This window comes from Panulirus ornatus, chromosome 37 (genome assembly GCF_036320965.1).
Source record: "Panulirus ornatus isolate Po-2019 chromosome 37, ASM3632096v1, whole genome shotgun sequence".
Classification (NCBI taxonomy): Eukaryota; Metazoa; Arthropoda; class Malacostraca; order Decapoda; family Palinuridae; genus Panulirus; species Panulirus ornatus.
Window position 1 is genome coordinate 25924480 of NC_092260.1, and position 27777 is coordinate 25952256.

The 27777-nt window shown below is 39.1% G+C and overlaps 2 protein-coding genes across 4 annotated transcripts; one reads left to right on the forward strand and one right to left on the reverse strand.

Moving 5' to 3' along the window:
• Window positions 1-60: 60 nt before the first annotated feature.
• On the reverse strand, window positions 61-14777 carry LOC139760619 (minor histocompatibility antigen H13). Its single transcript, XM_071684011.1, has 8 exons — window positions 14563-14777; window positions 13142-13240; window positions 11354-11436; window positions 9705-9879; window positions 8018-8201; window positions 5544-5664; window positions 4463-4651; window positions 61-1959 (listed from the first exon to the last, which is right to left on the reverse strand). The coding sequence occupies exons 1-8, from the start codon at window positions 14755-14757 to the stop codon at window positions 1881-1883; spliced, it is 1125 nt and encodes a 374-aa protein (XP_071540112.1). The 5' UTR covers window positions 14758-14777; the 3' UTR covers window positions 61-1880.
• Window positions 14778-15322: 545 nt separating this feature from the next.
• Window positions 15323-25549, forward strand: LOC139760618 (uncharacterized). Of its 3 annotated transcripts, none has more exons than XM_071684009.1 (6): window positions 15323-15469; window positions 20247-20447; window positions 20714-20866; window positions 22294-22719; window positions 23919-24077; window positions 24343-25549. In XM_071684009.1, the coding sequence occupies exons 1-6, from the start codon at window positions 15436-15438 to the stop codon at window positions 24483-24485; spliced, it is 1116 nt and encodes a 371-aa protein (XP_071540110.1). In that variant the 5' UTR covers window positions 15323-15435; the 3' UTR covers window positions 24486-25549. The 3 variants fall into 3 exon arrangements, with proteins under 3 accessions (XP_071540110.1, XP_071540109.1, XP_071540111.1); XM_071684008.1 differs by lacking the exon at window positions 15323-15469 and adding an exon at window positions 16887-17086; XM_071684010.1 differs by lacking the exons at window positions 15323-15469; window positions 23919-24077 and adding an exon at window positions 16908-17086 and having other exon boundaries at window positions 24343-24627.
• The last annotated feature ends 2228 nt before the right edge of the window (window positions 25550-27777 follow it).

Here is a 27777-nt window from a genome sequence, read left to right on the forward strand (position 1 = left end):
GTGTTATGTGCTATGAACTTGCTTCAACACTAAAGAAACAAAGGTGAATAAAACATCAACATATGTCATTTTATGTAATGCTCATACACTGAAAGTTAGCATCTTTGTTAAACTCAGCTTTCTGCTGATCACTCATTTTAACACACACACACACAAACCCATTTTCACTTTCACCAGCCACCACATCACCTTCCATTCAAAAGAGAATTGTATAGAAATAGGAGGCCATGTTCAAGAGTGGTATTTACCCCCTCATCAGTCATATGAGGATGGCATTCTCCAGTAGTCAAAAATCTTTAAAGAACATGGCTGTAGATAGTGCTTGTACTGGTAACGGCCAAACCACAAAGTGCTCAAATATTTGTTGGATGGAATAATAAGAAAAAATTATAATACAAAAACTCATTATAAAAAGTGGGCCATTAGAAGTTTTACCAATAGCTGATGGACAGCTCCAGTTAATTCAGTTAACAACAATATCATGTCTGGCAATTATCAAGGAGACCAGAGTTATAGAAATAATCATACATCTGTATTTCATAATTTAATCTTTCAGTCTAGTTTTCATATATACTTGTCTTATTTTGTTTCAAGAGGTATTAATTCCCACATGATTCATTTGTGAAAAAATCAACAAACCTTGACATCATAATCCATTGATTTTAGATTTGAAGCTTACTTTGCAACAGGTAATACTGTACTACCACAAGTTCATACTTCCAGCCCACTCCTACCTTGACCAGTTCTGAAACAGAACTGTTCTGGCAGCTACAACAATTTCAGTAGCAAATATTCATCATAAAATTAAAAACTATAACAATTTAACTAGCTATTCATTTGCAGTGATAAGCACATTTTATTATATGATGTGCATGAACTTCATTAATTTGGCCCAAAGGAATGGCAAAAAAGAAATAACAAGGTACTTTATCTGATTTGATACTAAAAATGGGGTTCATAACATGCAGTTAACATGTTGATTTAATATGGAATACTGCTGAAAACCAATTATCTCACCTCCATTAAAGGTGATTAAACTTGAAAACTGACATCCACAATCATCATTACAACAGATTCCAACAATACTGGATGAATTTTAACAAGTGATTCTAGTGTGATTGACATAAATTACTATCTTTGGTTCCAAGCGTCACTTTGCGTGCTTCCAGCATTTCATCTTTTTCCAATATATGGTACTGATTCTAAGATCATGGATAACAAGTTGCAAAAATAATTTATTCCATAATAGGACAAAAGTCATCTCATAATTAGGTACAATATTTAAACAAAAATAAATAAGTACACTTCATGAAAGGTATGTACGAAAACTATATGAAAAACATGATAGCAAATGTCCTTTCTTGGTACAAGAAAACTCAATACAAAAATATATCTAATTTAAACAACTTTTTCTGTGATGATTTAGCTCAAGTACAAAAAAGATTACAGTATTTAGCATTGCTGTTGCTTGGACAAAAATCAGATCTTTTAAACTATATTTCACAGACCAAAAATATCAGCCTCATAATCCAATTTTTGATAAATTTACTGAGACTACACATTTGTGCAATTAAGCATACATATTATCTTTGTCTCAACAAAAGGAAATCATATATTTTCCTTTGCAGGAAAACTGTATTTTGTCTTCAAGTTGTCCCTGCAAAACCTTAGCAATGCTTAAGATCTACAGGTTAGAGGGCAATTTATGAATAATTTATTGGACAAGTCTATTATAAAAAAATAAACACATGGCAGTGAAATCCATGAATGGTTTTCCTTGTGCCAGTAGTAATACTCATCCCTGTGACAAATACAGTGATGAGGATGGGTCACATAGGAATATAAATGCTGTTGGTTGCATTTCTTCCTATTCCATCTTCTCACTTATCTTTCTTTCCTGACTTATTTTCTGTTCGTTCACTTTCATCCTTTTCCTCTATACTTGGGTGATCCTCATACCTGTAAAAGGTGAATGTTAGCAGTACTAACCAAGTGCCACAATATTAAAGAAAAGGAAAACTGTCTGTCAATAAGATGATTTTATGTTAAGCTTCCCTCTAACACATACACTTCACAAATATAAACCTTTAACCTAACCTTCAGCCATCATCTTCATTTAAATTCCTTCATTCTAGACAGTGTACGGGGTCCTTCTTATCCTGAGCCAAAAAGCTACCACGGTGAAAAAAAATGTGGCAACACAATCTGTAGTTATATTTGTTTGAAATTTAAAAACCTTTGTAACATGAGAGTAAATGTGAATAAAGCAAGGTTATTAGGTCTTGCAGGGTCAAGAGACAATTGGTTTGTGAGTTTGAATGGAGAGAAATTGGAGGATGCAAAATGTTTTACATACCATGGAAGCGGAAGTGAGTAAGAGGGAGAAGGTTCTGGGAGTGCTGAAGAATGTGTGGAAAGAGAAATTGTTATATATGAATAAAAAAAATTTGTATGTTTGAAGGTATAAGTAGTCCCAACAATATTATATGGATGCTAGGTATGGGGTATGGACAAGGCTGTGCAGACTAGGGTGAATTTGTGGGAAAGTTAATGTAGAGTGTGAGGTAGTTTGATCAAGTAAGTAATAATAGGGTAAGAGAGAGGTGTGGTAATAAGATTGTGGTTGTGAAATCTGAAAAGGGTGTGCAGAAAGGGTTTGGACATATTGGGGGGAATGAGTGAGAAGAGGTTGACAAGGAGATGTGTGTCAAGTGGAGAGGACAAGGAGAAGGGGGAGACTAAATCTGACATGATGGAAGGATGAGTGTGAATAAGATTTAGAGACCTGAACATGCAGGTGTGTGAAAGGCATGCATGGTATAGAGTGACTTTGAGAGATATAATTTACAGGAGCTGATGGGCTGTCAATGGACTAAACCATATTATATAAAGCAGCTGTGGGAAACCACAAAAAGATCTGGGGCTGGGCATGTCATTTCCACGAGAGTTAGAGAATAGAAGTAAGTGAATGAGGCTTTTCTTTACCTGTAACTGACAATACCTTACTAATGTGGGAAACAGCAAACGAGTACGAAGAAAAATTAATGTGTCTACCTTCATCTGTCCCTTAAACCATACAACCATAGATTTTCTTCTGCAACCTGTTATATGTCATCTTCTGTGTAGGGTTATACCATGTTAATATGCTTTCATCCATCGTCTAATGATCCACCTTTATTGGAATGCTTCATGGCATGAAGTCACATAGCCAAAAAGTTGTATGTACATAACTGAAGGAATCAGGAGGAAGATAAAAGTACGGTAAATGAAGGCAGAGAAAGTTTGAGCCAGATGAGTTCAGAGTTGGGAGAATCAAGATCAACGAGGCAAACAATAGGGGTCTTTCAGACCAGAATATGCTCAAACTCTATCCTTACAACAGAAATGATGGTAAAATAAAAGTCAGAAGGGGAAGAAGAGGACAGATGGTGCTCTACAGAAGAGAGGATTGATTAGAGAGTTTAGCAAAATTGGGGAAGAAGAGGACAGATGGGTTCTACAGAGAGGACTGATTTGAGACAATGTCGTGTAAATGATCATAGAAAGAAACAGCTCTAGGAGCTGTAACTAATGAAGTGAGGTGGATCCCAGTCACCTGATATTGGTCAAGAAGGCCATGACAATATCCCACCCTCTTTGACAGGTGGTGAAATAGATTCAGAAATAGATTACCATAAATTTTTTAGAACTTTAACTTGACTGACTTGCTATCAATCCATTTATATCTCTGGAGCCTGTTCCCAACAAGAACTCCCTCAAGGGGGTGGCCACAGCAATAAAGTCTCCGTAACTGGCAAATTCCTGTGCCACTTCTTAGCCTTTGGTGCCTCACCCTTAACTGGCCACTGGCAGAGGGCAACTCTACCACAGTGTTTGCAGAGGCTCATACCTAATGTTCCTACTGGCCACTGGCAGAGGGCAAGTCTAAAACAGTGTTTGCAGAGGCTCATACCTAATGTTCCTACCGACTACTGCTACGTAATGCTCCTCCCTGATGTTCCTACCCACTACATCTATCTCTAATGTTTCTACCTAATGATCCAGCATAAATGTTCCTTCCTACTATTTATATCTATTGCTCCTACCATTTTGCAAAAAGGCAAGGGTTGCGCACAGTGCTCACTGTAGGAAAATCTGGTTACAAAGAATGAGCTATGGGAGTTTAGTGTAGTCAATTGTGTATGACATGGAGATATTTTGTTTGTGGACTCACCTACTGACAACATTAAGACGATAAGTGTATCAACAATGTGATAAGTTATACCATACAAATCAGGATGGATTCTAATTATTTGTAATTTCTAGATGGTAGTGATCAATCCTAAATAAAAACACCAACCATCTCTATTTCCCAAAATCAAACACAGGTCCTTCAACATCAGAGAATTTTGTAGGCATCATGAAATGGTGAATACAACAGGGACATATCTATCATTTAAATGAAAGAAGGGATACAACTTACTGTAAGAGGGCCTTGAAATCACCCTTGATGACAGCCAAAAGGATGGGTGCTGAAAGGCAGGCTGGTACAAGGTAGAGGAGGGCTGGCTGGGCATGCTTGAATACATGCATGACAAAGATTGTCATCATAAGGCCAGCAAAATAGGCTGCAAATGTGACCTTGAAGTATGTATTGGACCCCCTGTTTAAACTGGAAAAGATGAATTAATTAACTTAATAAAAAAGGTAAACAGTAAAGACAGTCTCCAACAGAGTAAGTTGGTAATAACTCAAGTTTACCAGAAATCAGCAGATCTAAAGTAAGATTACAGTACAAGTAGTTTTTTTCATACATATTCGCTATTTCCCACATTAGCGAGGTAGCGTCAAGAACAGAGGACTGACCCTTAAAGGAAAAAATCTTCACTTGGTCCCCTTCTGTGTTCCTTCTTTTGGAAAAGTAAAAACTGGAGGGGAGGATTTCCAGCCCCCACCCCACTCCCATTCCTTTCAGCCACTTTCTATGACATGCAGGGAATATGTGGGAAGTATTCTTTCTCCCCATCTCCAGGGATAAGTATAAGTAACATTTTCCAAATAATTATTGATGACACTTTCAGTGCTATACACATTTTATATTGGCTCTTGCTGATTAATGCTAGGAAATAAAATGAAATTATTCTAAACATAGCAAAACAAGTCCTTGCATCTCTTGTAGATAATTTCTGAACATTTTGGCCACAGTCATGTCAGCCAAGCAACAAAAAAAAATATAACATACACAAGACTGCATATTAAGAGTATTACTTCCTATCACACATGACAACAGACCTGCCAACAGTCATCTTTTTGAGTTAGACTGGTTGGACATCTAAAATGCAATAAGCTCCCTATACTTCTCATTACACTACCTATGATCCACAACAAACCTCTCTGCATTGCAACACTAAAGCTTTTCCTAATTATATTACAATGTAGTATATGCAAATTCTCCTCAAGACACCATTCTCAGCACATTAATGAATATATCTTAATCAAAATAACTTTTTTAGAGAATCTTATTCAACTGTCCTTTCACTTTACATTAAAAAATTGACTCTTACCTCTGATCAAAGCGAAGGAGAAGTGCAATGAATATGCCAGGAATGACAATGTCTCCCAATCCCAACATGGCAAAGTTGTCAGCCTCAAGGCCTTTCTCCAGTAAGTCTTGGGGAAACACAACTGAAGAGGGAAATAGAGCCAAGTCATCAACTCCATATCATTTAGTCAGGGTTATTAACACCTGAAGAGCCCTGATTTCAACATCTGAAATCTCTGTGGGTACTTCTGCATGCTCTTTGGCCATCACTCTAACAAATGTCACTTACAAAATACATATATGATAATAGTCGACTAAGCCCACCTTAGCGAGGTAGTGCAAGGAAACAGGCGAAAGAATGGCCCAACCCACCCACACACACATGTATATACATACACGTCCACACACGCAAATATACATACCTATACATCTCAATGTACACATATATATACACACACAGACATATACATATATACACATGTACATAATTCATACTATCTGCTTTTATTTATTCCCATCGCCACCTCGCCACACATGGAATAACAACCCCCTCCCCCCTCGTGTGCGAGGTAGCGCTAGGAAAAGACAACAAAGGCCCCATTCGTTCACACTCAGTCTCTAGCTGTCATGTAATAATGCACCGAAACCACAGCTCCCTTTCCACATCCAGGCCCCACAGAACCTTCCATGGTTTACCCCAGACGCTTCACATGCCCTGGTTCAATCCATTGACAGCATGTCGACCCCGGTATACCACATTGTTCCAATTCACTCTATTCCTTGCACGCCTTTCACCCTCCTGCATGTTCAGGCCTCGATCACTCGAAATCTTTTTCACTCCATCTTTCCACCTCCAATTTGGTCTCCCACTTCTCGTTCCCTCCACCTCTGACACGTATATCCTCTTGGTCAATCTTTCCTCACTCATTCTCTCCATGTGACCAAACCATTTCAAAACATCCTCTTCTGCTGTCTCAACCACACTCTTTTTATTACCACACATCTCTCTTACCCTTACATTACTTACTCGATCAAACCACCTCACACCACATATTGTCCTCAAACATCTCATTTCCAGCACATCCACCCTCCTGTGCACAACTCTATCCATAGCTCACGCCTTGCACCCATACAACATTGTTGGAACCACTATTCCTTCAAACATACCCATTTTTGCTTTCCAAGATAATGTTTTCGACTTCCACACATTCTTCGAGGCTCCCAGAATTTTCGCCCCCTCCCCCACCCTATGATTCACTTCGCTTCCATGGTTCCATCCGGTGCCAAATCCACTCCCAGATATCTAAAACACTTCACTTCCTCCAGTTTTTCTCCATTCAAACTTACCTCCCAATTTACTTGACCCTCAACCCTACTGTACCTAATAACCTTACTCTTATTCACATTTACTCTCAACTTTCTTCTTTCACACACTTTACCAAACTCAGTCACCAGCTTTTGCAGTTTATGACACGAATCAGCCACCAGTGCTGTATCATCAGCGAACAACAACTGACTCACTTCCCAAGCTCTCTCATCCACAACAGACTGCAAACTTGCTCCTCTTTCCAAAACTCTTGCATTTACCTCCCTAACAACCCCATCCATAAACAAATTAAACAGCCATGGAGACATCACATACCCCTGCCGCAAACCTACATTCACTGAGTACCAATCACTTTCCTCTCTTCCTACACGTACACATGCCTTACATCCTCGATAAAAACTTTTCGCTGCTTCTAACAACTTGCCTCCCACACCATATATTCTTAATACCTTCCACAGAGCATCTCTATCAACTCTATCATATGCCTTCTCCAGATCCATAAATGCCACATACAAATCCATTTGTTTTTCTAAGTATTTCTCACATACATTGTTCAAAGCAAACACCTGATCCACACATCCTCTACCAGTTCTGAAACCACACTGCTCTTTCCCAATCTGATGCTCTGTACATGCCTTCACCCTCTCAATCAATACCCTCCCATATAATTTACCAGGAATACTCAACAGACTTATACCTCTGTAATTTGAGCACTCACTTTTAACCCCTTTGCCTTTGTACAATGGCACTATGCAAGCATTCCGCCAATCCTCAGGCACCTCACCATGAGTCATACATACATTAAATAACCTTACCAAACAGTCAACAATACAGTCACCCCCTTTTTTAACAAATTCCACTGCAATACCATCCAAACCCGCTGCCTTGCCGGCTTTCATCTTCCGCTGAGCTTTTAGTACCTCTTCTCTGTTTATCAAATCATTTTCCCTAACCCTCTCACTTTGCACACCACCTCAACCAAAACACCCTATATCTGCCACTCTATCATCAAACACATTCAACAGACCTTCAAAATACTCACTCTATCTCCTTCTCACATCACCACTACTTGTTATCACCTCCCCATTAGCCCCCTTCACTGAAGTTCCCATTTGTTTCCTTAAAATATTCAAGAAGAGCCTCAGATTACATTACATGAAACTACTTACGTTTGATGGGTGCTTCGAAAGATTTGGCTACGGTGACCATAACATTGGTTCCAAACACCCAAAAAACATCATACACAAAGAGTCCAACTAGAAGTAATGACCCTGTCTGTATGTTGTTCAGGTGAAGCAGCTCCACACCATTGATAGCAAATGCAAGTCCAAGAAGGTTGTTTGCAATCCAGTGCTGCAAAATTTTTTTTATGAGGTGCACACACATACATGCTATACAAAATATAAACTTTTATTCTTAACTCACAAGTTAATAAGAAATAGTATGGTGTTCTTATCTAATATGGATGAAATATATATGATTATAGCTGATGCTGCTGTAAAAAATATCAGAGGCAGTGGATAGGCAACTTTAAAAAATACCTCATATGATGAAATCCTGTCATTAATATAAACAGAAAGGTGTTACATGGAATATTTGTGCTGTCTGCACTGCAGCAAAGTTACTGGGAATCAAATATAATTGGGATGAAATATGGTCTGGAAAACAGCAAAATAGGTCCAAGGCCAAGGAGGAAATTTTCTTTTTGAGCTATGTTACATTCCAGGCTAAACCGTTTTATATGGGGGCATGAAGAATCTGAACTAAAGTTATAGCATAGATCTTATGCCATTCAGTTATTTAAGTGAGGAAACAAATTTCATTGGTATGTAATTTACACTTTTCAAGTTATGATCAAGGTAAGTAGAAGATTTAAGTGCAACTGTATGACAGAAGGTGTTACAGTCATCTCCCTGTTTCCCCATAAATTGTTTTGGTTACCAATTATATTTTTTTGCCTTCTGTGTTCAGGTTCAATATGTTCCTTTGAAAATGTCTGATTGTTGTATGCTAAAATGTGTAATTTAGATTATTTGATTGTGTATAAATTAATAGTATGTATGTTTACTATTTGTACAATTAATGGGGGGGGGGTGATGCTGTTTCCTGTGGGGCAGGGTAGCACCAGGAATGGATGAAGGCAAGCAAGCATGAACATGTACATGTGTTTATTTTCTGGCACTCACTACCTCGCTGAAGTGGGAACAGTGAATAAGTATAAAAATAATAAGAGAAATTAATAGAAAATACTTGTAGACAAAATAGAAAAGGTATTGGAATGTTTTGTTGTGTTTTTTGCTCTCTCTCTCTCTCTCTCTCTCTCTCTCTCTCTCTCTCTCTCTCTGGTTTTAGGTACAGACAGGATGTTGTACAATGCTTGTCTGGTAACTGTATAAGGTTATCTGTATATATCTTGGTGATTCTGAATAATCATACTGTAAATTAAGGTCAAGTATGTTGCTTACAACTGAACAAGTGAGATAAACAGGGAGAGCATTGTATTTGGAATAAATTATGTTACATGTATATGTTTAGAGAGCACATGTTTATTATGACTTAATTATAATTTTGTTATTTTAAGGACCTGTGTTTGGTATTTAAATCAGTGCTGAATGAAATATTATTGTAAATGGCCAACATGCTGTCAAGAGGTAAGTCTAACCATAATCTCTTAACAGAAGCCATTAATTCAGTTTTCTGATCAAATGGGCCAATATGCTGATTATACACCCTTAAATAAAGGGGTGGGGTCGTAACGATGGACAGATAACAGACAATTGGTAAAATGGTCCCCAAGTTTCTGCTATCCTATGCAGGCAACATCCAAATACTGAAAAGTAATTTATTTCTACTAACCTTCTTAACCAAGTACCAGATTCCCAACAAGGCACACACACCCATGCACACTAAGTCATAAGATGTGAATCCATAATTTATGATGTAGTCCTTCTTGTCCTTATCACCCTTCATCATCTGCAGATGATAGGTTTCAAACGGTACTGATGCTGGTACCAGGCCAGAGATAATTGGGCTGCAGTGTCAAAAATCATAATTTTGGTAATACAATAAGTTATGTTACAGTGATTAAATATTTCTTTAACTTTTTCATTCAATTGATCTACTGAAATATTTTAACAAAAAACTAATAATAAAAAAATTAAACAGCAATGAAATTGAGGAACACCTAAGTAATTCCTGAAAATTTAAAAATTCAAGAACAACTCTCATAAATTTCACCCCACATGTAAACTGCAATTTCAAACCACTGGGTCCTAACCATTTCCTAGGTATCCCACCCAGATGCCAAGCATTTTCTTTAGATTTTTCATTTAAAATTTTATATTCTTGACGATTGTGAGAGTAATTTCATAGTCTTCACATTTGTGCTTTGTTTCTCTCCCAGTGAGTTCAGTAGCTGCTCCATTTACATTAGGAAAATACAAATCTGACCCTGATTTTGAATACCTTTGCTGTGGAAGATATAAGGATAAGAATTTTGTAATTCTTTTCATACTTATTCACATTTTTCTATGCTCTGGGGTGACACCAGGAACAAGTGAAGAATGGCCTCATTTGCTCATACCCACTCTTGCTGTCATGTACAATGCAGAGAAACTAGAACCCCATAACCACAGTCACGCCCCAAAGATCTTTCCTTGGTTAGCTTTGACCACTTCATATGCTCTGCTTCAGCTCACAGATAGTATGATGCCTAATCCCCCCCCCCCCACTTGTTTGCCATTCCCCATGTTAACAAAGCTTTGCAAAGAACTAAAGAAAGGCCATATTCTCTCAGATATCCCTTCTCTAACTGTCATGTGTAATGCATGAAAACCACAGGCCCTTTTCCAAGGTTTCCACTGGCTGCTTCCTACCTACCCCTTAGTTCAGTCCACTTAATGCATGTCACCCCCTTAAATTGATAATGCCAAAGTCAATATAGCTGTTGCAACAGGACAGAGCAATGTTCTAGTTATTCCTCTGATAAAGCTATGATAAAATACTTCTTTTTAGTTTCCTTGCTTTTACCACATTGTGCAAGCATGTCAAAGCAGTCAGTGTTTCCTGTATAAAGGCCACATTAGTCTAGATGATGCATCACAAACAAGGATCAAAGAGAATGTAAATATACCTCACAGCATAGAAGGTACTGTTATCTACAGGGCACAAAATTAACTAAAATGACCTTATCATTCATTAGCAATGATTTGTGAAGGTTACTGTCCACAAATCACTTACAGTGGTACAAGATTTTTTTGTCGAATTCTTTTTAAAGCAAATTTGATATTTTGGTAATAGGCACTAAAACATTAAGCAATAAAACATTATAAATATTAAGACCAAGAACTACAAATATAATTCAACAATAAGCTTTTCAACAGGAAAGAACGAGAAACAATTGAGAAATTTATGAAGGGAGGAACATATGACCAATAAATCTAAAAGATCAACTTGCATTTAAGGTTATAAAGCCACCATACAGTAAGTTGTGTTGAGTGACTTACCTAAAGACATGGGATAGGGCCAGAACACCCAAGACAAAGAAGTATGATGATAAAAGCAAGTTGATATACTCCTTTGAGAAAACCTGAAAGATAAAGACATACATAACAGGATCCTAAATTACAAGTAATTAGTTAATTACATTAAAATCTTAAATGAAAAGGAACATGAACAAATTAGTAATGTGACTTCAAATTATCAAGTCCCCGTAATTATTTCACACACGAGATGGTTGAAATATATGTTTTCAGGTGACTTGTGTTAATCTGTACAAGAAAATGTTCAACAAGACTAATTTTATTATAGTTATAATTTTTTTCATACATGTTCACCATTTCCTTCATTAGTATAGTGCCTGGGGCAGAAGAAGAAATGGCCTCATTCACTCTCTAGACGTCATGTATAATGCACTAAAACCAGAGCCCCCATCCACAACCAAGCTCCATAGACCTTTGTGTGGTTCCCCCAACCTCTTCATATACCCTAGTTCAGCCCACTGACTGCCTGCGTGTCATACCCTGGATACTACACTACTCCAACTGGCTCTGTCGCTTACACACCTCACACCTTTCTACATGTGCAGGTCCCAAACCTTGAAAATATCTTTCACTCAATCCTTCAATTTCTTTCTTGATTTCCCCTTTTTCCTTGTTCCCACCACTTCAGAAATGTATACCCTTTCAGTCATTGTCTCCATACATTCAAACCATTTTAGCACACCCTCTTCAGCTCTCTTGTACATACTCCTCGTGCTACTACTATTCTCTCTTCCTTTATCATTTCTTATTCGTTTTACCCTCCTCACACTACATATATCATGAAACATTTAACTTGCAAGACATCCACCCTCTTCTTTACATTTCTCTTAGGCCCACCCCTTGCATTAATACAGCATCAATGGAATGACTTCAACATTTCACATACCCATTTCTGCACTTAAAGAAAGTAACATTTCTTTCTATGCATTCCTAACTGTGTCTAAGACCTTTGTCCCTTCATCCATCCTATGGCTCACTTTCAGCTCCCATGGTTCCATTTTCTTGCCATATCCACTCCAAGATATCTAAAACACCTCACTTCCTACAAGTTCTCTTCATTCAAACTCACACCCTAAATAACCTCTCTCTCTCTCTTCACTGCTAAACTCAATAAACTTGCTTTTATTCACAATTACTCTCAATTTTCTCCTTTCAAACACTTTCCCAAACTCAGGCACCAGCTTCTGCAGTTTCTCACTTGAATATGCCACCAGCACCATGTCATCAGCAAACAACTAATCCACCTGCCAGGCCCAAGTAGCCTCAACAGACTGCATGCATGCTCTTCTCTCCAAAACTTGCATTCACCTCCCTTGCCACCCCATTCATAAACAAATTACTCTGCCATGATGACATCATACACCCCTACTACAGACCCATCTTTACATGGAATCATTCCTCCTCCTCTTCCTACTTATACACACATCACAGAGAAAATTTTTCTCTTCATCATCCAATACTGGTCAACTTTCATGCGACTATTCTTCATACAGAAACTATACAAGTTATACGAAGATGCAAGATCATAAAATGTCAAGAGCTCGAGTATATTACTGAGCATGGCTGTGATATAAGAGGCACATTAGCCACAAAGAAAAGCTCTGAGCACAAGACAATGAGCTTGTGAGGAGCACAGAGATACATTTATGAAGACATCTTGTGTACTGATATTGTAATGAAGCAAAATTCAATATTTTTTGAGTAAACAAATATAAACATTTCATCAACAACAGTAATGACATCATTACATACCGTGAAGATAATGTAGAGGCCGAAGAGTGCACATGATGCTATGAGAGGAAACATGGCTGCATCTTTTGATGTCATTGTGTCAACTTTCTCCCCAGAGGCCTGCAGTATTCAGTTACTTTAGACTGATAAATAACATTGTAAACAAATTCAATTAACATCAGTATTCATTATATTCTCAAAGTACAACACTAAGCTCCTACTAAGACATACTATTAAGTGGCTTAGAATTACACATGTACATCGAAAAATTTTCCTGAGATGGCTAGATTGAGTTCAAAAGGCCAAATGAGATTTTCCCATCTCTATCTGAAAATAATATTATCGTCACCTTATTCATATCAGATGAATTTTTTCTACCAAGAAAGTTTACTTAAATATAAAATAACCTACTTATTTTTTTCTGAGAAGAAAGTCTCACATTCTCGTATCCAAACCTGACATTCTGTTATGTACTGGGGCAAAATTATAGTATTGCTTGCAATGTTTACACAAAACTTTATTAACTTACAAATTGAATAAGCTTTATAGAATCTGAACAGGTGCCAGGTGAATGTTTTTTGTCGGTTGTCCCAGGACAATCACTTTTCTAATGTTCTTGTGCTATGTACATTAGAAAATGACCGGGGTGCCATATTTGTCTCACCTGCTTGATTACAATTTGCCAGATTTGGATGGAAATGTTACACATTCATTAGTTATGCTCTCAACTCTTCATTTTGAGTGATTTTACCCTACACTTTCCCATACTTAACATACAACTGATGGAATTGGAGGTACTAAAGCTAAAATTTTCACATTCTATATATAAACTCCACCCACTAAGAAGTCCATCTGTACTAATATTGTTAAATTCTATTTTCTAGAAAACGAGTATATGTTTCGAAACTTTAGTCATACAAATAAAGTTTTAGAGAAGTACAGAAAATCATTTTTATGAAATAACTAGGTGCTTAAGAATCGTTTGTACTTTTCTTAAAAAAATTCTACACTGGTTCTATTAACTGTTGTCAATTCTATAATATTTTAACACTAGTTCCTTCGTAATTATGAAATTTCTAATTTCATTCTACTTTGTACATCAATATGATGGGTAATAGGTACTGTAAACAGTATATAATAGTATCACAAAGGAAAGGAGTTTCCTGTGATTTCGTATCCTCCAATATACTTTGTTTATAATTTTTCATATACTTTTATATTCAAATGAATAAAACAAAAACCTTCTGATACACAGCCCAACTACTCACAAGCCATTACACGTGGTTCCAAACACTGAACTACAGCATATCACCAAGAATAACTAACACCACATGTGTAAAATTAACCATCATCAGGGCTATCTCATTATCTCCAAAGTACTAAAGACAATCCCAGAGGCCTCCAAATTAGGTCCATTATGGACCAGCTGTTAACACTTTTACCTTCTGCTGCTGCTGATGTTTCACAGATCGGAAGGAACCGCAGAAAATAGGAATAAGGGCCATAACCACCAGGCTGCCGTAGGCTAGGGCCATGCCCTCGGGTGTGGCTGGCACTTTGCCTGTGGTATTGGTGGCCGCTTCGGTCACATTTTCCAAAATCGGTGCCACAGGCTCCTCTATCCCAACATCCGCCATCGCTGCTCGTCTGTCACTTTCTACAATGTCGTGGTAGTACCTCTTGTTTATTGACACAGTATATTTAGGTACCACAAAAATATAATCGAGAGTGTAAGGTATTTCAGAATAGTTTAGGTTTTAAGATATATTAGTAATTATACATATATCAGCAAACAATACTTAAATAATAGATAATTCAAATTATGTCTAACTCTTGAAAGACTTATCCCCGGAGATGCAGACGACGACGTGTCAAGCGCGGGAATACCCAAACGTTTCCCAGGAGTTTTAGAATAACAAAATGTTTATGGGTGTGGACAAGAGGTTTTCTATTAAACATGTTCTGTTAGAGATCAGTGCATGAATAGTGTTCTCTATTTTAGTATTGTTCTTTTATAGGTAACGTACTTTGGTTTTCAGATTGTACATTAAATTTCTAATATTGTAAATAGTTTATTCACGATAATCTATAACCAAACTAAAGCACGGCTGAACACTGGCTCCTCTCAAATCACACTTATAAATCAAGAGAACCAGACATGACCGTCATACAGAAGACATTTGCAACGGAAACCTACCCCACCACTAACCGGAGGTGACCCCTGATCTCCCATCACAATCGCGTATGACCTAAACGTTAAGGGTCATTCTGCAGCCATTCCTCGGAGTGGGCTCTTCGGATTCTGTCTTTCCATTATGGCTGTTTTTAGCCTGTCCAGACATGAATATGGTCAGTACTTACTATATTGTGTTAAAATTTAAGCGGGTGTTCTGTTGAGTTGGTGGAGTGGTATAACAGAGAGATACAGGAAACACGTTAAACAGTAACTATGGTGCTCTATTGCTAAAAGTACATAAGGTGAAATAGCCCTGGGGCAATGAACTCTTGGAGGAGAGAGGATTATAGTTAGAAAAGAGAGATCAGTTGTGGCAGGGTGAGAAATGAAAGATGGTTTTGACGCTGGATCTATAATGCTAGTGATGGTACGCGTTAGAGATGAGGCACCACAGTGAAACCTGCCAGACAGATGAAACGTCAGGAGTCACTTTGGGACTTCTACTGATGTTGGAATCGTCCAAAGGGCGACTTGGATCTGGTGTTACATCGCCAAGACTATAGGTACTGGATAGAACGAGTCAACTGCCTGACTCCCTTCCTGCGACGATACCAGAGTATATAAGAGGCGAGAAGGTCAGGTCACAAGTCGAATGTCGCAAGCTCTGACCTCTGTCCATCTGTTATAGCGGCATCTTTTAATCTGCCACTCCCAAACATCAAGTAGGTTGGGCCACCAAACTCATTTCTCTGGAGATTGCTAGGTAAGATCAGGTCACGTAATGTGACCTGCCACTAAGTTAAGGCGTCGTCAGTGAAGCACTTTGTGGAGCGACGGTGGGTTGTTACAGCTTATGTATGCTGATAAACATGAGGGAAAATGAGACACGGTAAATCCCGAGCGCGTTTTCGTGTATTACATAATTTTAGTAGCCTCAATCACGTACAAGTTCTCAAAATTAGTTCCTTTATCATGTCCACTGGTTGGTAATATATCAATTTTTAATATCATAAACAATATAGATTTAGTTAACGAACGTGATAATCCCCAGGTCGACTATGGTTTCATACTTGTAAGTTTAAATGTCATCCTGTTCACTAAAGTTCCAGTTGACGACCTATTAGAATATTTTGTGGATACTTAGTTTTTGGGATAACCTTGATTTATATGTCTCAGATTCTGTTTCTTGGACAGGTAAATTTGTGTAACACTACTTTTTCATAATTTAATGGCTATTATAATTTGAAAATTTGGTATATTGATTGATAACTCTCATCAGTGTAATGAAATCTGTATTTGGATTTTTGGTAATGTGATTACTGAGGGATGATTTATTAGGATCTAAAAAAAAAAAAAAAGGAGAGCTCATGCTCTGACCCTTCAACAAAATCTGATTTTGTGTGACCCTTTCCTTCTCTTAGTGGACCTGACTACAAAAAAAGAATCTTTGAAACATTCCTTTCTTCTCGTGATGAGCAAATAAAGATGGGTAAAGGACATGTGAACACTATTGACTGAAATTTTAAACAATGCGGTGAAATTCACAGCAACTCACCATTTCCTGTAGACAAACACATCCTTTCAGTACATAGTCAAGGCAAAGAGCTGGTAGTGCCCCGCGGTCTCTCCTCCCAGAGACAAACACCCAGGGTGATCATCAGTAACTGTAAGTTTTCAGTGCATTAAAGGACAAGAAATAGACCTGAAAAAGAACAGAAGAAAGGAAATGTTTTGGCTGTGCTTTCTTTGGCTACATTGCGTCCTCGCCGTCGCCACGGCAGCTGTCGAGAGTGAGTAACGATATATGGATGACATGTTACGGCCGAGCATGTGTCACGGGTTGCCTCTAAAGCCTTATTAGTACATCTAAATTTCATTGGCCTTTTCTTTGACTTTGCTCCTAATTTCTATTGGCAGGATAGTTTCAAGTATCAGTCCTTAACAATTTTGCCATCAGCAGATTTTTATGTCGTATTCATGGTCATATGAAATAAGGTTTTAATACAAAAAAGACTGATAGGAGGGATTTTTAAGTCATTGCTGTTTGTCTTTAGCTAATCAACAAATCTCTAAGTCACCGACAAAAGCTGATTTAATGTAACATCCGTGCATACATTATAAACTTTTGCCTGCGACTTTAAAAGATTTTTTATGTTTCCTGATATTATATGACCTAAAGCTATAGGGGCCTTCTTCTTGATATAGATTTCATTGGAGTATTTTTGCAGAGTTGTAAAAGATGATTTATTCCTTTTAAAGCCATGTTGATTGCCCATCCTTACATTTGTTCCAAGAATTTCACAAGCAACTTCATGAATATAGTTACCTTATCCCCCTTAGTGATAAACTTATTGGGCATAGATTTGCGTGCATCTTTTGCCATCCTTCACACCTGTTAAACACTGATCTAACCTTAACTAATCCTGCTCAAGCATTTCACGATAAATGAACCGAGGAACTGTTAATGATGCTTTTCTTTATTTTTTTATATTGTGTAGGGTGACCTTCCTAAGCCAGCTGCTTAGTTGGCAATATATCTAAGACTGAAATTGATCAGCTTTGATTTGATGGTTTCTTTTTTTTTTTTTTCACTGACAGTCGTAGACGAGTGAGGTGGATTCATTGTGCTTTACATTTTTTTTCAGTAAAAGCAAATGACTGACTCAACTTCCGGTTGCTTCAGTAGTGAATAGCCACATCATCACAATTCCGGTTGGTATAGAGATTAGTGGTGTAGACCGAGATTAAGCATATGTCATACATACAAATATATATATATATATATATATATATATATATATATATATATATATATATATATATATATTGCATATGAAGTGTGATGTGTGTGTGTGTGTGTGTGTGTGTGTAAAGGCGACTAAAAGGGGTGGGAGCTGGGGGCTGGAAATCCTCCCCTCCAAATTTACTTTTCCAAGAGAGGGAACAGAGAAGGGAGCCAAGTGAAGCCTGGGAGGGATCTTATGGGGTGGAGATAATGTTTTAGGTGTCCTTTCTGTCTTTTGGAAACTTATACGTCCAAAATTAGGACAGCAACGAGACTTTAAAGGAAAGGAAATACATGAAGTATATTATGTAACGATGACGAGGTGAAGTCTAAGGTTTTCGGTTTACATATGAAACAGGACTGGGACCTGACATACGGAGTTCGGACCCATGGCCCCTTGACAACAACAACCACACCTCTACCCGCTTTCATCGAGTCTGACTCGATATGTTAACCTGAAAACGTTCATGACTTAGATGCTTATTTTTTTTTAGGTATGTCCCAAGGTTTTGGCTTTACGAGCATCAGCCAGTAGACAGGACGTAAGTGTGATAACGAGAAAACCTCTGAAATCTACACTTGGGCTACGCTTACCCTGGCCACCATCGACCTCCACTGCCACCACCACCGCCCATGTTCTTTCCATCTTTCTTCTCCCAATTTGGTCATAATGGTTATCGTTGATCACCATCGTCTGTACATCACCTCTTAATGATCTCTTGAAAGGTGCAAATGTTGCATAAAATTAAGTAAAAAAGCTGCGTCGCTTCTGTACTATCACTCATCAAGAACACAGGACGGCACAGTTTCTGGGAAGAAATGGCTTTCTATTATCTCCACGTTTTATGGCAACATTCAGCGGACTAAATGACATTTTCTTGGTGAAAGAAAATTGTAAGGTTCGTTTGCCGGTGACGGATGTATGATATTCTCCCCGACCCGTTGACGGACGTCCGTCCCTTCTGGGGAACAAATGTATCGGACGGACACTTTCCTCGGGAGTGTCTCGGGAAGGATAAAGCGTGTGGAGTCACACCGTGTCATTCACAACACGGTGTGTGATCAGCGTTATAAATATGACACCATGTCAGTCAATATGTTTGACAAATGACTCAATATCTACTAACATGGGGTAATGCATATTGTGCTCTTCCAGAGAGACCTCATGCGTAGAATTGTATGCAAGAGAAAGCAGGCCAGTTTGTGTGAGAGAGATCGCCCACCTGTACCCTCTGTCAGGCTTTTTCTCTCGTACACGTGTACCGTAAATCATGGACATATTGATGTACAACTGTACCCTCTACCAAGCTGATATGGTTGTACACTTATATACCATCCAACAGGGCGACGTTGTACATCCGTACCCTCCACTAAGGAGATTTCGTTGCTCACCTGCACCCTTCACCAGGGAGACACTTTACACTAGGGAGACCTCTGTACACCTGTGCTCTCCACCAGGGAGTCTCTGTACACCTGTACTGTACCGTCCACTTCGGAAATTTTATTGTAGGACTACCTCTGATTATGGAAACATCATTGTGTACTCACACCATCAGTTAAGGGGCCACTGCTTTATGCCTGGCCTTTCTATTTTAGGGACTTTGAAGACATTTACATCATAGCTTATGATATTTCAGGTCCTGCTGATGGGCTCCTCTTTTCGCTTTCCCTCTCGACAGAGTTCAGGTAACAGCAGTTCACATCCCCTTTCTCAATTCTCAGCACGGCTTACTTTCTCTCCACCGAATGGTTCTCTCTCTCTCTCTCTCTCTCTCTCTCTCTCTCTCTCTCTCTCTCTCTCTCTCTCTCTCTCTCTCTCTCTCTAGGATGGACTGTTGTGTTTCCCTTCACAGCTAATCTTTGAAATTCTTTACCTTCTCTAGTGTTCTGTAGGAACTACGTATTGCACCATTTTAAGGACAGGCAATCCACATCCTTAGAATTCTTGGATTATATTTTTTTCTTTATTTCTTTGCCTTTATGTATTTCAAAAGCTGGCCTCCGTTAGGACCTCTGTCAAGGACGGGAACCCTTTAAAGTGGGAAAAGAAAAGACATTCCTTCTTTCTTGCATCCTATGATGCTGCTTATATATAGTTTCTCTTTGGTTCACTGAAGCATTAACGGCCATTCTCTCTCCCTCTCTCTCTCTCTCTTGCCCTGCAGAATGCTTTCTATATCCTGTGGACAAAGACAACAGGAGCCCTGAGTTCGCCCTGAACGACTCCGGCAGCACCCTTATTACCATCCAACACCTCTTCGACAGAACCTTGTCAACGGTTTATCTGAACGACAAGTGCCTTGTTCAGCTAGGCTACAACATAGGAAAAAAGGATGTTCAATGTCATACATTGTTCACTAACGACGGTAAGTGTCAATCCAGCTAGTTGTATATGGTTGAAATATACGTAAATCCAGTGACTCTTAAGGAAATAACGAAAGATTTCGTACATTATAACCACTGTTGGTTCTAGGTGTTCGCCTTGAGTGACCATAGTTCGGTTTAAATGTTATTTGTGCTTCTCACTCCTCTGTTATTACTGATGATTATCTGTAACACTGATTACTTTAGGTTTAGTTTCATGACAGTTTTAAGTGACCTAAATACTACTCTTATCTACTGACGTCCACAGAATATGCCAGGCTGGTTATCCGGCGCGTGGGGCACAGTTTGCACGTACACCTGGCAGATTCCCAGGAGGACGAATGGGTGGTGAGCGACATCTCGGAGCATGTTTACGTCACCACAGAAAACTTCATCAACGTTGCATACGACTGTCCAGGAAGTAGGTGTTTGGAGAGAGAGAGAGAGAGAGAGAGAGAGAGAGAGAGAGAGAGAGAGAGAGAGAGAGAGAGAGAGAGAGAGAGAGAGAGAGAGACCCTCCTCAATCAACAAACATGTCCATTGATTATAATTCCAAGCAACGCAATCTTTCCCTCCTCCCGCGAGTTCTACCCTGGATGGTTATAATGTCTCCAGCGGACGACATGGATTAAACTCTCGGCGTAAAATTATATTTCATTGTTGACAGCAAAGTCCCGTTCAGAATATCTGCAAAGGTAGTATTCAGTTTCCCTTAGTCTGTATCCTGAAGCACTTATAGTCTGGTGTGTGTGTGTGTGTGTGTGTGTGTGTGTGTGTGTAAGGGGTTGGGAGTTATATTTTGGTATGTGTTGAGCAGGGGGGTGGGGGGGGTTGGGACATTACTTCCATTCTTTTTATAGCGAGTGTAACTGGTGAAGCGTCCACTCCAAATATTGAGGGAATAACACCGTGTCTGTGTAGAAGTGAAGTTGTACTAAAAGTAGTTTAGATATCAACACATGAAAGTTACGTCCCGTATCATTATTTTCAAGCGATTTTTGATGACTCAAAAATTTCCTTATTTTTCTCAGAGGATCGATATAGCTCCTGGCCCTGCCAGTGGTTCAGGCAGTATACATCCTGGCCCTGTCAATGGTTCAGGCAGTATACATCCTGACCCTGCCACTGGTCCAGGCAGTATACATCCTGGCCCTGCCACTGGTCCAGGCAGTATACATCCTGGCCGTGCCAATGGTTCAGGCAGTATACGTCCTGGCCATGTCAGTGGTTCAGGCAGTATACATCCTGGCCCTGCCAATGATTGAGGCAGTATACATCCTGACCCTGCCTGTGACTGAGGCAGTATACATCCTGGCCCTGCCAATTGTTCAGGCAGTATACATCCTGGCCCTGCCAATGGTTCAGGCAGTATACATCTTGGCCCTGCCAATGGTTCAGGCAGTATACATCCTGACCCTGCCACTGGTCCAGGCAGTATACATCCTGACCCTGCCACTGGTCCAGGCAGTATACATCCTGACCCTGCCACTGGTCCAGGCAGTATACATCCTGGCCCTGCCAGTGATTCAAGGCAGTGTATATCCTGGCCCTGCCGATGGTTCAGGCGATATACCTCACCTTGGACAGAGAGCTGTGACTTCTTTGGGTAGCTGGGTCAGGCTTAGAAGATTAGTCGACCTAAACGAAACTCTACATTCTGTTTGATTTTTCACCATATTCTTTCCAGTGTCTGATTTTTGTATGTAATATTTACACTGACAATAAAAGAAATATACACCCTTTGGTATAGGAGGAAACAATCTAATAAAGTAAGTTTAAGTAAGAAATGTTAGTCAAGGTTTATAAAATTCATGGTTTTGTTAGTTATCTGATCCATCTCTGTTTCAGGATGTTTTCAGTTCGAGAAGGCCACTGTCCACAAGAGTTTCGCAAACACGAGGAAAGGATCTTTAAACTTCTATGGCAAATCTATGGGAAACCAAGAGGACAAAGGGAATATTCAAATCTTACGGGGTAGTACTGACTGGCGAAATCGAAACTCTTTCCCTATAAAGGATGTCAGTGCCTCTAACTGGGTCACATACGAAGTGGCGATATCTTTTTTTGAAAAAGAGCCCACATACATAGCTAATGGTAGTGTTACATATACAGATTCCATGAATGGTTTTTCAATATATGTCGTATCTCCGGATCTGTACTTGCGGTTCAATGAGACAAACAGCATGAGGTGGGCCATCTACTGTAGGCCTGACACCACCGCTACCTCTACCACGTCCAACTCAAGAAATTCTGGGTCTTTAGGCCTTTTAAAAGGTAAGGTCACATGAATTGTGTGCTTGAAGCCTGACATGAGGCTTGGCACTGTTAGGACTGTGAATTGGGGGCATAGATAATATTTCTTAGTTTACTACCATCCGTTGGGCGCTTCTTATGGATATACAGGCTCTCGTATGTATGCACGAAACATCCCCCCCCCCTACCACCCTCTTTCCTCCAACCACCTTTGTATGTAAGTATATATTTTTGGCGATTTGCTTTTTTTTTGTTTTTGTTTTTAGAACAGATTCGCACTACTTGCCTACTAACTCCGCAAGAGGTGGAGCGTATCGTTTTCTTCCTCAGGTCATCATTCATCTGCCCAACAAATCTACTTGCCAAAATATCGTATAAATTTAGTGAAGATGAGTGATGTTTGACCTTTGACTGCACTGAATTCTTTATAGGGTTAAAGGCCTAACATCATCAGATTAGTCATAGTTTTGGTTCGGTCGCTACCATCAAACCATAGTGGTCCTGAGTCTTGCCATAAAGATGGTGAAGATTGAACGTTTATGGAGGTTGACATATTGCTGCCGATGGCATTCTGCTGTGGTCCGGATACTTGAGGAAATGTGTGTGCGTTTCGCAATGTATTCACAGAGATAGGTGGATTGAACTCACGCTAGATGTCGGCAGGAAAAGTGCGTTAGACAGCTTGGATGATGGCCCGAGAGGTAAGTTATACCCACCCTGAAGGACCGCCACAGGTGCAATATACCCCGAATAACGCTCGAAAGGTGCATTTAACTCACCCTGGTTGAGAGCTAGACTGGTTTTAATCTTCCTTGTAGAGCGATGTTACACGTTCAAATTCTAGATTCTGTTGAGCAAATACCAAAGAGTTAAGGATTTTATTAGAGGTCGAGGCTGTATAGTGTTCATGGTAGTTCCTAAGTACTGGATTTTTGCATTAATAATAAAATAGATTTAACTCTTCACTCATTCATTGCTTGACTTATCTAATGCTAGAACTAAAATACCGCCGAGTCTAACGCGCTACATACTTAGTATGGGTAGAAATTGAAATTCAGAATATGCAGATCTGAGTTACAAAAGATGCTTTCCCCCTAAAATAACCTCTAAAGTGGAGACCTTTAGAACATGTTTAATATTTGAATTTAGGAGTAATTTGGAGCTCGTAGAGTCGCCGGTTATCAATGTTACAGCTATTCCAGTGAATCTTGTCTTGGCAGATTTGTGGTTTGTGGTAGGGCTGGCACTTCTCTGCGCCCTCCTGCTGATAACTTCATCCCTTCTCATCGTTTGCATCTGCAGGCAACGTAAATATCTGTCGTTGGTTGACGTACCTCAAACACCTCACAACACTCCAACAGCATCTAATGCTCCGAATGGTCAGTTACATATCGGGTTTTCCTAAAGTTCATCTCAGAACTCTTTCATTATTTCAATTTTCATTCATACATATTGGATAACAATTCATTTGTCGCGTAGAATCTCTAATATTCTGGATATTTGCTAAGAGGATGAAGCCTGTATTGTCCAGACGCCCTGGAATGTAACTGCATACAATACCGAATGAGCAGAATGTCATCAGCTATTTTAAAGAAACTCATGCACTATATATAAATTTAGAATGTTTTTTCTTTTTTTTTTCAGAAGGCGACCCAACAGGCCACGAATATGAGTACATAGATCTGAACGAGTTGACTCTGAGTAAAGCTCAGAAGAGGCAGAGCTACAGCAGCATCAACAGCGTCTATGGCTACGTCAACACAAGCTCCACTATCACATCAGAATAAAGCGGACTACAGGATGGCATATGGGTAGAGCTTGATATCTTGGGAATCTGGTATGATTTGCATGTGCGTGGACTGGTGACAGTCATGGGGTTGGTGAGGTCTGTTAATGCCATCAGTATCTGTGGGAATGTAGCTGCCTTATATCACCCGGAGGTGATAAGCAACCACAGACCAGGGAGGTACTGTCCCTTGCATAATGGGGAGGATTAGTGACGGCGGCAGAGTGATTCAGCACTATGGTGAATGTCACGTTCCCCTTTGCAGCCCTAGTCAGTCTTTCTTCCTGCCTCACGTACACGTGGGTTTTTGGTATTCAGTCCACAAACAAACATTCTCTCCATCGTTTACAAATCAACTTGTAACTCACACAACTCTTCAGTATTGACTCCCGCCGTGAACGGTGCACGTGCACGGCAAAATCTCGTCATAGATAAAATACGTTCATGAGGTGGAGAACCCATGAGTGTGGAACCCTTTCACCATACTGTGGAAATAGGTAATACACAAGCGTCGTCTGTAACTCGCTAGAAAAGAAAATCGGAAAGATAAAAGATGTTTACTTGCAAACGACAGACTGAACTTAACCATCAGATTTGGTAAGATTTGCTTAGAATACAATTCCAGCCAACTAAATAGGAAGTGATGAAGATGAGACAATAGAGAAAGGGTAAGTGTATATGATTACCATCATGTAAGAGACTAATTATAGCATTATGTACGTGAAAGGGACTTTGTGGTCCATATATTTCCAAAGCTTTCACGGGACAGTGGTAGGAATGAAGACAAGGTGGTATATCATACATCAGTCAAAACTCAGAATTGCCTTAAAATATGATACACTGACGGTCTTGTTTTTGACAGTGATATTATGTCAGTATTGTCATTAGCATTATCATTGTCAAAGTTACCTCAAAGTCGTGCTATTATATATAAATGGTCTTGTTTCTGTTAATATTCGACCATGAACTGTTACGTGTAGTAAAATTGTTATGATTATGTTGCACTGATGATTATGTAGATATTAAATTCTTGAGTTACTTTTTTTTCTCTGATAAATCATATGGCTGTACATTGGTGTTTTATCATGGGCTTTACCTGCACAGATTTACGGTACAATATAAATTGTAAGATGGCTTTCATGATGATATCTAAAGGAAAGTAAATGGATACTTTTGCTCAGTTTCAGAGACATTTACATACATTCTGTTTACAAAGTGGCCAGGGATTCCTTAGTACGAATGTTATTATCCAGAGACACTAATGAAGCGAATGATGCAAAGCAAGGTGCTGCTGAACGTGAGATTTCAGTCACTGAAGTCTGTCACAATGGGCTAGGGAGTCGCCTAAACCGCAGGACCTATACAATCCAAGTGAGTCCTGAATATAATCCTATTAAGCTCGGAAAGGAAAGAATTGCTGAAAAAAAGACCGTCATAATGATAAACGCCCTTAAGCTGAACTTTTGGTTGAGATTATTAGTAAAGTACTCGTCAATATGAACAAGACAAACCGGACAGGTACATACATCTGGTGATTAGGATCATATAGTTCAAGCATGTTTTCTGACAAGCAGGTGCTTCTGAATATTTTTTTTGATCTGGGCGTGAGTGCCTTATACAGGTGATTCTCTTTTGAAAAATGTGGACAGTGGACATTATGAAGCAGATTGCAGATTCCAAGATACGCTTTACATCAAATGGAATACGAAGAGCCATACTTCTCTTTGATGGTATTAAAATTAATGTAGCTACTGTCACTGTTGAAGGTTATATTTCAGAAGATTAGGAAAAGTTATTCACAGTAGCATAAGCTTGATATAGGATGTACTCTTATTTTCCAATCAAGTGTTTTCATTATAACCACAATACCCATTTTATGTTGGAAAATGAACAGGTAATGGAGAGAGTTTATTCGTCTTCCTACGTTGTCCTGTTGTGCCCGCTGTTGGAAGAGAAGAGGAGGCTAGTGAGGTACCTGGTGATTTACGCCTTATTTACACTGCATGTGCTGTTGTCACAGAACCTGTTCATTGCCCTACATATTGGGAATTTACATGCTCTCCCTAATCTGTGTCAGTAATAGCACAACGGAGAACAGATTATCATGGACATGAGCACCTCTGCCAGGCATAAACTTGTCGAATCTGGAGAGAGAGAGAGAGAGAGAGAGAGAGAGAGAGAGATTGTTGAATGGATTATATCCATTCTAAACTGATCAAAGTCTTAGGAAATGTATCGTCATGGTCACTAGTATCTGAATTATAGACTTCTCATTTACCAGTATGCTGCTCGAAACAAAAAAGGCGGTTAAGCTTATGCCTAAGCCAGATTAACACTTAAAGTATGTAAGGGTTTTTGACTCAACCTGCACCATGAAATCTACTAACAATATTCTAAAGCAGATTTTGGTGTGATACAAACTTGTATAAAGGGGGGTTAAGTTTGAATTTTCCACATTTCATTTATCTATTGTTTTATTTTTGACTTTCTTTTGACATTTTCCCTCATGACTGTCATCACTGCCTTCTGGATTTCTACAACTGTCACTTCTCGGACAGTGGGAAATGATGGGAAAATATTAAATGTGATTCCCTAAATAAAGGCACTCTTCCTCACACCCCTGTCACTGCAGCTTCTTGATTTCTTTCAGAAACAAATAAAGTGCCGTGTGTTAAACTCCTCAGTCGATCTAAAAATAAAAAAAGAAAATGTATGCTCTCCCTTCTCTCCCCTTGATCCGACATATGTCCCTCAATCTTAATCACACGACCCGAATCCCAAATTTCCCTGTTCTTCGTCCCGCTCTCCATATTCCGCACCCTTACCCTCAGACCAAGACTCCCCTTCCACCAAAAAGCAAGTTCACTAAAATGCAATATAAACAAAGAGGTTGCACTACAGCAAAGTGCACAAAAGTACAATACAAACGAGATCGCACGACCGTGCCGTTTTTAGTGCTTATCGCTCTTGCATATACTCTCCCTTCATATATTTTACAGTCTTCCTGCGTGAAATAAGGTCTATAGCGTTTGTTTCACGGTTATTTTATTATTCTCATATGTTATCACACTTCTTGAAGACAGTGCATGATCACTTATTGTTTGATTGGCTATAAGTAATCCTTTTACAAAATTTTGGTAACCAGCTCATTTGAACACGTTTATAGCAATTTAGGATGTTATACTCTGTAATTATCTGCTATATTTCGACTAATTCTGGCTTATCTTAGTCCACTTTGGGGGTTAATCACACTTATATACCCGACCTTTGGACACAAACCAGAGGAAACGGAC